Source organism: Carassius carassius, chromosome 23 (assembly GCF_963082965.1).
Source record: "Carassius carassius chromosome 23, fCarCar2.1, whole genome shotgun sequence".
In the NCBI taxonomy this organism is placed as follows: Eukaryota; Metazoa; Chordata; class Actinopteri; order Cypriniformes; family Cyprinidae; genus Carassius; species Carassius carassius.
In genome coordinates, this window is record NC_081777.1 from 23,204,957 (window position 1) to 23,218,477 (window position 13,521).

At 36.2% G+C, this 13,521-nt stretch overlaps 1 protein-coding gene across 1 annotated transcript; it reads right to left on the reverse strand.

The window, feature by feature from the left end:
• Positions 1-435: 435 nt before the first annotated feature.
• Positions 436-9,929, reverse strand: slc12a3 (solute carrier family 12 member 3). The gene is made up of 26 exons (XM_059506600.1): positions 9,612-9,929; positions 9,341-9,463; positions 8,547-8,622; positions 8,267-8,362; positions 7,941-8,080; positions 7,595-7,705; positions 7,401-7,512; positions 7,146-7,276; positions 6,939-7,023; positions 6,637-6,791; positions 5,885-5,992; positions 5,635-5,758; positions 5,423-5,524; positions 4,973-5,128; positions 4,709-4,808; positions 4,456-4,567; positions 3,204-3,341; positions 2,956-3,062; positions 2,793-2,875; positions 2,616-2,702; positions 2,431-2,532; positions 2,231-2,342; positions 1,456-1,542; positions 1,210-1,345; positions 1,046-1,113; positions 436-919 (listed from the first exon to the last, which is right to left on the reverse strand). The coding sequence occupies exons 1-26, from the start codon at positions 9,858-9,860 to the stop codon at positions 778-780; spliced, it is 3,042 nt and encodes a 1,013-aa protein (XP_059362583.1). The 5' UTR covers positions 9,861-9,929; the 3' UTR covers positions 436-777.
• Between the last annotated feature and the right edge of the window lie 3,592 nt (positions 9,930-13,521).

Sequence of the window (13,521 nt, forward strand, 5' to 3'; positions counted from 1 at the left end):
GTTGTTTCCAAACACACTGTGGCCGCCTGTGATTGGCTGAGACGAGCTCGTATTCAGACGTGGAGCCTGTCCTGAAGCCCCACGCACTGCGCATGCGCTCTGAGAAAATGGCGCTGGATTTTTTTTCTTTCTTCTGGAATTCTTATTGTTTGTTTGCTGTAAATGTTGTGATTGCATCAGATGGCCATTATGACAGTGTCCTATGATTTTACTTACAATTTTACATAAATTCCAGGGTATGATTTGTGATAATGTTTTATTATAAGGCACTTTACACGAATATACAAGGTATGTAAAAGGCTCAAATCCCTTTTTTCCTGCAGATTAAACATCTCATTTCAATGAGTAAACAAATTATTTAGGTTTGCCTTAGTGCCATAAAGTAAAATAATAGTCTAGAAAGAACAATAGTTTAGAAAGAACAGATTTAATACCCAAGTAGGCCAAGTCATTTATTAAATATATTCAGTAATATCAGAATTGCCATTAAAAAGAAAAATCTTGACATATGCAAATTGCTCAATCACTGAATTAAAGTAATTTGAATAAACAGAGAAAGTACATAAGATCTAAATCAGTAAAAAAAATTATATTTTTTTATATATATAATGAAAAAAAGGTGAAACCATTTAAAACAAACACCCTATTAACATCAGAGCAAGAATGGAACACAATATGAAAGTATGTAAATCTGTCATTATTTTAACATGTCATTAACAAGAGTTTCTTTTTATCTGATGTACGAGTGTGAACAGTTATGTCAGGAAAAGGTGGTGTTCACTGGCAGTACATCGTCAGCACATTCTCCTGATTGCCTCTGACAAGAAGAACTGGAGGTCGAAGGTCACGTGACACAATTTCTAGCCAAGCCATGTAAAGGGAACTGGGACACGCTCCTCTTCGCCCCACGGGCATCGTTCTGCCAAAAAAAAAACAAATACAGGTGATGTCAGAAACTCGCACATATCATAGTTAAACTGTTCTTTTTGTGCAGGCCTAATCTAAATTACATCATGGTACCACATCCTGTATGAATAAAACTTACACAATGATCAGGGCGGCATCTCTTGAGTAATCTTGAATAACTTCATTCAGACGGATTTGTCGGAGGGACTGCACAAACATGGGAGAGAAATGTTTAAATGATGAGTGATGCATGGATTACAAAGAAAGTAGACCACGATATCTGAACACCATCATTTGAAATACCTTAGCTCTGAAAGTTTCCATTTCCTCATCGGACACCATCCAGGAGAAATCCTTAGTCGTCTCATCAGCTTCATGACCATCCTTTTGGACTGAATTTACTCTGTACGGAGCTATAAGGTCTTCAAATCTTTTAATGCTGTTTCAGTAATTTGGGGACACAAATACAACATATTTTTTCATAAGAATATACTTTCTTTTAGGTAAGTGCACAAAGTCGTAAAAGCAATGGAATGAATGAAACTGTACTGCTCAGACTGTGGTTTCACGTTGATGTCCGGAAGGACTTGAATATCTTGAAAACCCAGACGGAACCTACTGATCAGAGCTTTGAGCCTGTAAATTGACAAATGCAAGCTCTTAATCAGCTTATGAGGACCAATTAAATACATGCTGTTAAAAATAATATAGCCTAATAAATAAATGAAGATTAATTCATTAAGATATATATATATTTTAAGTATATATTAATACATAAATAACTAATATTATAATATTGTGTATTGTAGCATTAAATATTAGTTTTTTTTATTATGCATTAAATTTGCATTTAATTTATCAAAGTTGAGAGTAAAGGATTTTACATTGTAAAAAAAATAAAATAAAGTAAAATAAATGTTGTTCTTCTGAACTTTCAGTTCATCAGAGGATCCAAAAAGATTTCGACAAAATTATTAAGCAGCACTACTGTTTTCAATACTGATGATAATAAAAAATTGTTTCTTGAGCACCAAATCAGCTTAGAATGATTAGAATGATTTATATGATTTCTGAAAATTCAGCTTTGCCATCACAGGAATAAATGACATTTTAAAATAGATTAAAATAAAAACATTTTACTTTATTTAACAAAAAAAACGCAGCTTTAGTAAACATGAGACTTCTTTCAAAAACATTTAAAAATAAATTACAAACCTAAACTTTTAAACTTTTGATAGTATATATTTACATGTAATATGTGCAATATGGACATGGTATTATAAAGTGTTACCACTAAAAGTATCACAATTAAGGTTATGCATACTCTTGTTTCTTGTCCTCAACTTGTTGAGCTTCACCTCCAACAAACAACCTCACTTTGCATCTGCCCCAGCGCTTCTTACGGGTCAGGAGGTAAGGCACTAATAGTGTCAGACCTGACAGCACAATGAATTGTTAAAAGACGTGTTTTTCCACATTTATATCTTTAAAAATACACATTATTTTTATATCCATGTAAATCACCTCCATCATCAGAGAGCCAATACACATCAATGGTCTTCTTTCCTTGTCTAGTCTGAAATACAGTGGTTGGCTGGGATGTGGCCATTAGTTCCTCAGGGTCCACTGCAACACAGGATATACAAATGTTTTGGCAAAAAGATCAACAGCCATGAATGAATTCAGTATTAAAGATCTTGGATACACACGTGATATGTCAATTGTGGGTGATGTAGTAGTCGTTGAGCTCCTTGTGTCAATTGCTTGTTCAGTAGATGTCTCAAACCCTAAATTCACTACAGTGAATGGAGATTTCAAAAAAGAAAAATGAATTGCACGTAAACTATAGAACATTTTTAGAAAGGTAGTTTTGAAATATTCCATACCATGCGCTTGCATTGTTCGACTTATGTCAAGGCCCTCCTTCATCCGAAGAACACATACACCATATTGCAGGTCAAATGCATCACTGAAAACATATGGAATGGTCACATGCCTTGACTTTTCTAATTGGAATTTAACACTGAATTAACCGTATAATGTACATACTGCAAAATTCCAATATAGTTTTCAATGTTGTTTGGTTGAGCTTTACGCCAATTCTTCTTAAATCCCATCACTAGCACATTAGGCTTCATCCGACCCAAACCCGTACTCTGAAATAGTACCATCACAAACAGACATTACCAGTCTCATTTTGGTGGTACATATTCATCAGAAGCAGCAATAACGTAAAATAAATGATATTCGTTTTAGGTTAGAATATGAAGAGTAGTATATTATGGCACATGGGTGACCTGCAGCAACATCTTTACGCCAACATGAAGGTCATCAGCCACGATAGTGTGGTAGAAGGACTTGATGCGCCGCTTGTCTAGCCATTTTAAATGAGTACTGATTTTGGCTGAGTCCACAGTGCCAGGTGAGGGTCCACCCTGTCAATAACACACAGTTGAAATTAAATACTAGAACTAAACAAAATTATATATTTTTTTTAATGTATAAATCTGACTTATTATGCATATATATATATATATATATATATATATATATATATGCATGACATGCAGGAAAAAATAGTGGGCTAAATCATGCGCACGATTTACTAATTCGTTCCCTCAATGTACTAAAACGTGAGCACGATTACTATTGCGTTCCCTCTATTTACTATTTTGTTCACTCGATTTATAAATTGTGCACACGATTTACTAATTCGTTCCCTCGATTTGCTAAAACGTGTGCACAATTTAGCAAATCGAGGGAAAGCAATAGCATATCGAGGGAACGCAATAGTAATCGTGCGCACGTTTTAGTACATTGAGGGAACGAATTTGTAAATCGTGCACATTTTTTCTTGCATGTCATGTGCGGGGTTCCGTAGTATAATATATATATATATATATATATATATATATATATATATATATATATATATATATATATATATATAGAATTTCCATATTAAACATAACATTTAATGCAGGGTTAGGTTTTCTATGACTGTGAGAATCCACAACCTTTTTTTGTTGTGAAGGAATAATTGAAAATCGGTAAAATAAATTTCCTTAGGTTAATAAAATACTTTAAACCAGTGATTCACAACCTTGTTCCTGGAGCCCACCCAACATTGCACATTTTGCATCTCTCCTTTTTCTGGCACATCCATTTCAGGTCATGGAGTCTCTACTAATGAGCTGATGATCTGAATCAGGTGTGTTTGATTAAGGAAACATGGAAAACCTGCTGTGTTGGAGGGCCTTCAGGAACTTGGTTGGGAACCACTGATTTAAACCACCATTAAGACCAGGGATCCTCAAATCTGGCCCACGAGATCCACTTACCTGCAAATTTAGCTCAAACCCTAATCAAAAACACCTGAGCATACTAATGATGTCTTTAGAATCATTGGAAAATCACTGGTAGGTGAGTTTGATCAAGGTTGGAGCTAAACTCTGTAGCGCACTAGCCCTCCAGGGTAAGATTTAAGGAACCCTGATTTAGATCATCATATCTTTTCAAACTGTTTAATGTTTCTATTAGTAGACTCACTGTTATGACATTTGCACATATCATAAGGCTCTGGTTCTTGGTGAAGGTGCTGATGAAATCCACTAGGGAAGGACGCATACAGGGAGGCCCACTGAGAACCAAACACTGTGGCCTAAGAAAATGAACAGATGGAAAAAGTAGGACACAGGAGAAAAAGAAGAAAATTAACAAGCGAGAAAAGAAAAAACAGAGAAGGTAAACATAAGGATGCTATGATTGGTCTATATGATTGGTAGACATTAATGTTATTTACCTATAATTTTTAATATGGTCTTCCACTTGGTTGAGACCTACACATTGAGACAGTGCCATTTTATATGAGCTGGCTTGCATTGATGAGCCCCAGTTGACATCTGAAATGTACAAAACACAAACAATAGTTATGCACTAAGCACATGATTAAAGCTTGGCAATATTATTGCGGTCAAGCTGAAATGCTCAATGGAATAATATGAGCTTTGTGAGACAAATTATTTCTGACAAAGTCCACAAGCTATAAAGAGTGTAGGTGTCTAACCGGGTTTCTTATACAGCACATATCCCAGCAGGAAGATGACTATGCCGATGGCTATAAGAGCAGCCCACCAGGTTAGGAGGAACATGATGATCACAGACACTACTGCTCCGAGCAAAGACAACCACTTGCTATAAAATCGAAAAGTTGGACGCCAGCCTGCTCACACACAAGGAAAATGAGAAAAGCTTCAGTGAGCATAAATATGAAAATGGCCATTTTGAGACCTGTAAATTAACAGTAGCATGCAGTCTAATGAGAAAACAAATGGCTGTAATTGAGTATTACATTATTTCGGCAAAACATATTTTGTTTGCATTTGTCATGTTATCACACGTTATCTCAAGAAAACCCCCCTGCGGTGGTTACAGTATGCACCATTAAACCGATAAGCAAAAAATATTGCTTCATAAACTGTTAAAACATAACCCATTGTGGCATGATATAGCTCACCTGGTGAGTTAGTGATTGAGGCATGGAAGCAGCTGAAGTTGATGAGGGCATAGGAGCAGAGGAAAAAGTTGGAGATGATGGGAGCAATGGTGTTCAACTCAGCTGAAATATATGTTAGAACATTTGTGTGTCAGAAAATTGTTCTCATATAAAACAAACAACTTTTTAAAAGGGGCATTCATAACTTGAATGGGTACATTCTGATGGTTTACCAATAAGAATGAAGCATATAGCGATGATGTAGGCTAGCAGATAGCTTCTTAGTGGTTCATTATTCTTCCCATAACCCTTCCCGAAAAATCCAATGCATGGATACAGCTGGTCTTTGCAAAGGCACTATAAAGAAGCAAGCGATGGAAGGAAACAAGAAGTAAGAAGAGTGTTTAAATTAGTAAATAACACTGAAGGTGTTTTGCACTTGACAATGGAGGTATAAAGATTGTTGATGGGCTCATTCGTTACCTGGAAAACCTTAGGAGCAGATACCAGACAGGCCAGGGCTGAGGAAAGAGTGGCTCCAAAAATGCCAGCACTGATCAGAGGAGCAAACGCAGACACCAAGCTCATAGTCTGAATTGATGTATGAAAGAAGAACATATAATTTCTGCTAACCCACCAGAAAAATTTCAGAAAATTCCTCTCTCGTTGTTTGATCAACGATGCATAAATAATGTTTTTGTACTAAAATTTTTTCGAGAACATTATGGAAGACCAAATTTAGAATGAACTTTGAATGAACATTCCATTAACGTCACTGCAAAAGCATTCTGCGAGGATTAGATGGGTACATACAGTACACATACATTATCAAAGACTACTTCACTGTGGCTGATTTGTAGATTGTATCTGAAAAAAATTGCGTAGTATTTTCTTTTTTTTTTTTATTTCCTTTTGTATTTTGTTGTATTTTATATTATGGAGGTCATTTTTTTTACATTAAAGATCTCAAGTATGTCTAGATTTTAAGACCATTTAGCCTTTTCCAATCATGTCCACAACTGCTACAAAAGTCACAAAGTTGGTACTATTCTGATGAAGTCAAACATTTTCAGTCTAAAATGATCAATGACCATCAGAGGTTAATACTGGGCTGATAAGAACATTTCATGTTTAGGGGCTGAAGTAATGTGTTATACAATGTTTAGGATATATATTTTACATTTTCAGTGATGTTGTTGACCACTACTCAATGACCATTTAGACATAATGGTCACCTGGTAATTATTGCTGAGTCCATAGGGGCAGGTCTTGTTGGTCATACACTCAGTGAAGTTCCAGCCATAGTTGCAGCCCACTCCCAAACACTCCCCAGACAAAGATGACACAGTGTCATTTATATAACCAGACGCATCACGCAAAACACAGGAGCCTGGAGTGCATTTAAAGAAAACAGAATTTACAAATTTCATACAATTTTGAACAAGTTATATAAAAGACCAACATATTTGAATAGGAAGTTATAAAATAATAATCAACAGACATTAACTTGGACTTGTTAGGCATTTCTGAAACTCACCAATAGTAGCTGAGAGAATGAGATAGGATATAGTGGTCCAGAAAATGGCCAACATTGTACCACGGGGTATAGCAATATTTGGATCCTATGGGAGGTGGTGGGTTTGAAAACAATAGACAGAAAACAAGCTTTTAGAGGCTTGAGTTCCCACAAATATTTTTATTTTTTATTGGAAGATACATCACTAAGACTGGGAGCTGAACTTGCCTTCAGATCTCCAGAGATATTAGCCCCCGCAAGGATGCCTGTAGCTGAGGGGAAGAAGATGGAAAACATGCCAAAGAAACTGCCCTCTGGTCCGCGCCAGCCGGGCACAAAGTTTTCCGCAAATATATCAGCTATTGGGCACAAATTGAAACACTTTATGAGGAACATATGGCAGTGTAATCTGACTAGCAATGAGAAAATGAGGGTGAAATGTCATTAGCACATTTGTAGAAAATATTGGCATTGCTCTCTGACCTTGGTAGCTGAAAAATCCTTTAGCTTGCTTCTCTGGAGTGGCTGGTATGATGGTTCCCACAATGTAACTGGCGAAGGAGACCATGATGACAAAGAAGAACAAGACCTGGGCCTGGGAGAAGAACAAATCAGTGCAAACTATTAGGAGCTGAACTAGACAAAATTGCTCAAAATCACTCTGCTGAGAAACGTACCTTTGACTCCCATTCCATTCCAGCCATTGAGATGGCCAGCAGACAGGTGACTGTAATCACTCCAATAATACGGATATCATTTAGCTTGTCCACCATGCTAACATCACTCTCCTGATGAGAATCATTTAAAAAAAAAGTATCAACATCATTGTTCACATGTGGAAAGGAACAGTTTAACCAAAAAATGAATATCCTGTCTTCATTTACTTCTGTGGGACACAAAAAGTAACCAGATAACGATTAAATCATCTTTCAAATGTCTCCTTAAGAAAAATATTATGGCAGTACAATTGATACTAATCTTTAATTTTTAGTGTATTCTGGTGTACTAGTCCATAGCACCCACCTGCATGAGCGCTTGCACTGTTTCAGCAAAGCCCACAGTGTGCATAGCTACAGCTACCGCATTAGCAAATGCAAATATAAGCCCAATCGAGCCTCCTAGTTCTGGACCCAAACTACGAGAGATCAGAAAATATGTTCCACCTGGAGAGAGAAATACAAAAGAATACAAAAAAATCACTGCTGATACCTGATGGTTGTTAAATAAAAATACTAGGCAATATTGCATCCCGAAATAAAGTCTGATAATGGTTTCATGTTAGTCAAATATGCTCAGCATACTGTTTACTGTATCATTACAGTATCATTTACTGTATCATTTATCTTTACCTCCTTTAACCTTTCCATTAGTGGCAATGGCCGATGTGGACAAGCCAGTGATGCCCGTTATAGAGGAGGAGAGCAAGATTATAATCCAAGTCAGTCCTTTAAAGCAAAGAAGAATATGTTCATTTTAATAGAAAGCACTGACACACCATACATCACAGTGATATATGTATTTTATAGCCCCAAGGGGTTTTACAAAAATCAAGTCAGGATTTACGTAGCAGTAAAACACACAAATACAAAATAAAGAGATCAAGCCATATAAGAACAGAGACTGACATACCAATCCCTGCCTGAGCTGTGATCCAGGGAAGCCTCAGGTACAGAATAACACCCCAGATATTCAGCATACAGCGGATCTACAGGGAGCGACGGAATACAGTGTTGCTCAAACAGAATCCATTCAGAAGACAGCTTTCTGCTTGACTTTGAGATGTTTGGAGTATATTTGTACCCATACGCAGAAACATACATACTTTAAAACACTTAAAAATGTATAAATGCCTTTCCAATATAACAAAATATTCCTCTACTTTTAAAGTGTTATTATATCAGTGCCGGCAGGAGTTTTGGGTGGGGGGAGTGAATGAACAGCGCTCTCTTCCACTCTCGATACCCATGGCTGAAGTGCCCTTGAGCAAGGCACTGAACCCCCAATTGCCCCCCAAGCGCTGGAAAAAATAGCTGCCCATTGCTCCGTGTGTGTGTTTCCAACTCACTGCTGTGTGTGTGCACACTTGAATGGGTTAAAAGCAGAGCATCAGTTTCGAGTATGGGTTACCATACTTGGCAAATGTCACGACTTTCACTACATATAGGCATATCTTTATTTTACATATAAAATAAATTTCACAAAAAGACGCTTGTTAGGTATTAAAAGTTAAAGAAATATATTTTTCAAACAGTATTTGGACACTTTTTGAGTGTCAGATTTTAGACAAATTCATAATGTGGACTTGAGGAGATCTGACTTCATATTAGCAAAAAAGGGCTTAAAAACGAGAAGTTAGTTCGGAGATTATGCACAATTACACGTGCCCCTAAATCCATTTTTGTGGCAATCTTAAATGTTCTTACCATTACTCCCTGAGCCCATCCAAAGCGGGCCGGTTCTGGAGGAGGTTCTGTGGGTTCATCTTCATCCAGACTCTGTTTTTCCACACTTGGCTCCTCATAGAGAGGAGGTGGAGAAGGGTCGTCCTGAGAGAAAACTTATATGAGCAAGTGAAAAATAGTTCTGGATTTAAGATTTATTTATTTGAATACGTTTAGAATAAATCTTATCCTATTAAATTCTAATGAAGCTTATCAACATTAAGACTTTATATCAGTTTTATGTCATTCCTACCTGTGGGTTGGAGTGAAGCTGAAAGAGAGAAGGTCTTGATTTCTTTGCTCTCCCAAAAATCTCAGTGTTAGTATAGAAGTCATAACTCGGCGGAGTATCCAACGTGTCATATCCAGAAAAGACTCCAGTGCTGAGGGAGGCCACGCTGTCAGTATCATAACTGCTGCATCCCCCCAAACTGAATTTACGGTCATCTCCATTGCTCAGGGAAGAGACGGAGAAAGGGCTTCTGGCGGTTGAGAGGTTCATCCCTTCATTGGCCTGCAGTACCTCCAACACAACTGATTCAAAAGCTGTCTAAGTAAAGTGAAGGCTTGATTTGAAGGGTTATATTATATCTGAACCGGAAGGAACCACTTATGGGTGTATGTTTAGTGTGAGAACATATTCAGGAGCTTTTGCAAAGGTCATTAATTCTTAATAGTTGCTGCAGGGCCTTTTGCTTGTACTGGGTATTCTAAACAACGTTAGAACATGTAATGACTCAGATCTCAGGTCAGGTATCATTGACACTGGTTCTCAAGGACAACTGCAGGTTTTGAGAATCTTGTGTCATTCATAAGATACAATACATTACAAATTTCTTTTGGGGAAAAAAGTCAGTAGTCATTGTCAATAATATAATTGAATTGAATTTTTAATTATTATTTTTTTTTTACTTGGTTTTGTTTTAGCTTTTTACCTGACAATTTGGTCGTTTTTTTTTTCTGATAGCAATCAGGATAAATCTCAATACTGGGAAAACCTTCTGAACAATGACTTTTGTTTGATTGAGATACAAATGAACACTTTATATCGCAGTGTCCTTGTTACGTCACATGTAATTAATAATAACAGTAAATTATGCTTATTAGGTTACATGCAACTAACCCTACTTAACTCTATAGAAAAAGTCCATGTTAATTAATATTACTCAGTGCTTATGTATAATTACAGTGCAACGAGACAACTTAAATTAAGGGGGGACACTGCAGGCAAAAACAATTTTATTTCATGCACCTGTCAATTTTTAGATTTTGAGCTTTTTGGCTTTTCATAGTGTTTTTTCATGCTAATGGAAAGAAAACATCCAAAAGACATTGTTAAGTATTTCTTTTATAGCACTTTATCTATTTGTGTCAATAGATTTCAATTACAATACATATTTTTAAAGGCAGTTTTCTCAAAATTAGTTTTTGTCTCCAACACTGAGCCATAAATCACCACTTCAGTGGCACATACACACACCAAACTTTATATATTTATTCCTGTCTATATTCTGAGGGTTTTAACAGAGGGATCTGATCATATGTAATTTTCTTGATTAAATGCAACATTTTATTCCCCCCAAAATTGTGGAAATATATTGCTTTCCGGCTGTTCAAAGTATTTTCTGAATTATGAATTGAATGACAAAAAGAGACACCATCGGTAAAAACAATTGACTCTAATATGTAAAAAAAAATTAAACAAGAATTTTGAAATTGACCTCACCAGTCTTCAGATCTTTGTACTAGAAATGTATGCAAATTAGCGCATATTTCATTAATAATGCGCATGCAATAATGCGCAAAATCATTTGCATATTTAAACATAACATTTTAGAAAACTTGTAATACAAAAAATGTTTGCAATTATCAATGTAATCAATCAACTTAATAAGTAAGGTGATAACTATTATTTTATTTTTTTACCCTATTCACCTGCAGTGTCTTGCCTTAAAGTGCAACCAAGAAACGATACTGACTTGGTGTATTTGATCAGAGAATATTCCAACCTGTAGTGACCTTCATTTAAGTTATTTTAACCTGCCAGCAGCTCACAGTCGTTCCAACTGACAGCCTTTTGCCTTGAGCATTGACTGATCATTGCAGAAACAGTTCCTCATTAACTAAAAGACAGATGTCTGCCAATGCATGTGACCCAGGGAGCAGCATCGGGTTAAGTAATTTATTTCTCCAGAAATTGGTCTGGAAGCCCCAAAGGTGGAGCCTTTTCAGTGTAATTAGTGCAGATCCTACAAACGTACCCACAGGTGCTCTGCTTTGAACCAGAGTTTTGATTATGTTTCTATTATTAGACACCAAGAGCTTAAGCAGAAAACCGGCTACTAAATGGTCATTTTGAAATCCTGCCTGAGGGGAGCTGCCAGAACAAGGAGTAGAAGACTGTATAAAGTGGTTTAAATTGAAATTACAATGAATTACTGTAGGAAACAGCCAAAGTTTCATATTACATAAAATTGTACTAAAGACATCAGAAGATGGATGAAACCAATTGTAATTTTTAACAATTGCATGTACATATAAAATAAGATGAACAATCCTCTTATGATGATAATTTGTAATGGATAAATATAAGTTAAGAAAACGAATGCAAAATTTGGATCCCCCCCCCCCGAAAGAATACTTTTTATTCAGCAAGGATGCATTAAATTGATCAAACTTGACAGTAATGACATTGTTACAAAAACAATTTTATTTAAAATAAATGCAATTCTTTTGAACTTTCTACTCATGTAAGAATCTTGAAAATGTATCATGTTTATAAAAAATCAATAAATAAGCAAGCAGCACAATTGTTTCTTGATCACACTGTAGAAAATGCAACTGCACATTTTCCAGTCTTTCCAAACCTTTTGAGTCTCAAATACTAAAAAAATGCTATTTTCTTGAAAATTACCCCAAATGTTGCCCTAGTTAGTCTATGTACACAGGGGTAAGTCCTGTGAAGGGGATGGATGATTTGTTAGCTAGAGCTCCTTTGTTGGCAGTGGTGTGGTGCCACCCTGGTGTTGTGAAATAGCCGGGTTATCGCGGATGTGTGACATCGGCCTGATTCACAACACCAGCTGCAGCACACACACCTCACACACCAGTCCAGGAGGTGTGAAGATGAATCGTTTTCCTCCAGATCTTCTTCTCCAGGTTCCAAACCAAAGTGAGTTCCTATTGGACACATGTAATGTACTGAAGCTCAAAGACTTAATAAAAAAATTATGCAAATACCAGAATTGTCTTTGAAGAAGAGCTTTTGTTCAAAGGGTGAAATAAAGTTGAAACAGCCTGATTGTTGACTATCCAGTACCTTGAATTTAGGACAGTGCTCTCTAATATTAATGCAGCAGCTCCAGATGCTAACGGTTAAAAATGCAAAGCAGAGCTTAGAGGGAGCTGGAGCAGACACCGCAGCCGGCCGTGACAAAGCCAACACGTCCATCTGTGTGCTCTACAGGCATTTCCTCCATAACCCACCATCTGCTGAGAGAATCAATGTCACACAGACACATTTCTGCTCTGGTAACTCTCTGAAGGGCTCTAAACATTCCCTGTCCGGCCACTTGTTTGAACAGTAGGTTTGTGTTACACAGTATACATTTTAATGAAAGTATGAGCCACATGTTTTGATCAATTAATTTCCATGAACTTTGTCATTTTTGATCTTGTGAAGCAATTTTAATGATTTAATGAAAGGCTTTAGTTTATTACATTTAGTTAAAATACACTGAAGATGAACAATGAAGAATACTTCCAAAGCATTTATTAATCTTAATGTTAATTTCATTATTAAAATCAAAAGTTGTATGTTAATATTATTTAATGGACCTGAACTAATAACGAAGAGTTGTTTTTTTATTAACTAATGTTAACAGATGAATAAATACCGTAACAAATGTATTGCTCAGTGTTGATGCATTAACCAAAGGGGACAAATTGTAAAGTGCTTCCCTTAAAATAAAGAATTGCTCACATATCACCAGTTTGTGTTTTACAATACACAAGCTTTATCAACAACAATGTGTAGTCAATAAAATATTTCAAAACAACTAATAACTAATAAAATATATGGTCACTAAAGAAAGCTCTGACCACGGAAAGTTTTTCTGTGAGAACCCTGTATATATAGTACACAGATTGATGGCTGCCACCAA

What these genes read in the sequence shown, in the direction of transcription:
- slc12a3 (XM_059506600.1), bottom strand. Translation starts at nt 9,860, where the DNA reads ATGAACCTCTCAACCGCCAGAAGCCCTTTCTCCGTCTCTTCCCTGAGC. An exon ending in TATGTGCAAATGTCATAACA is followed by an intron (nt 3,342 to 4,455) that starts GTGAGTCTACTA and finishes TGTTATTGACAG; the next exon opens with GGTGGACCCTCACCTGGCAC. An exon ending in TCGAACAATGCAAGCGCATG is followed by an intron (nt 2,703 to 2,792) that starts GTATGGAATATT and finishes CATTCACTGTAG; the next exon opens with TGAATTTAGGGTTTGAGACA.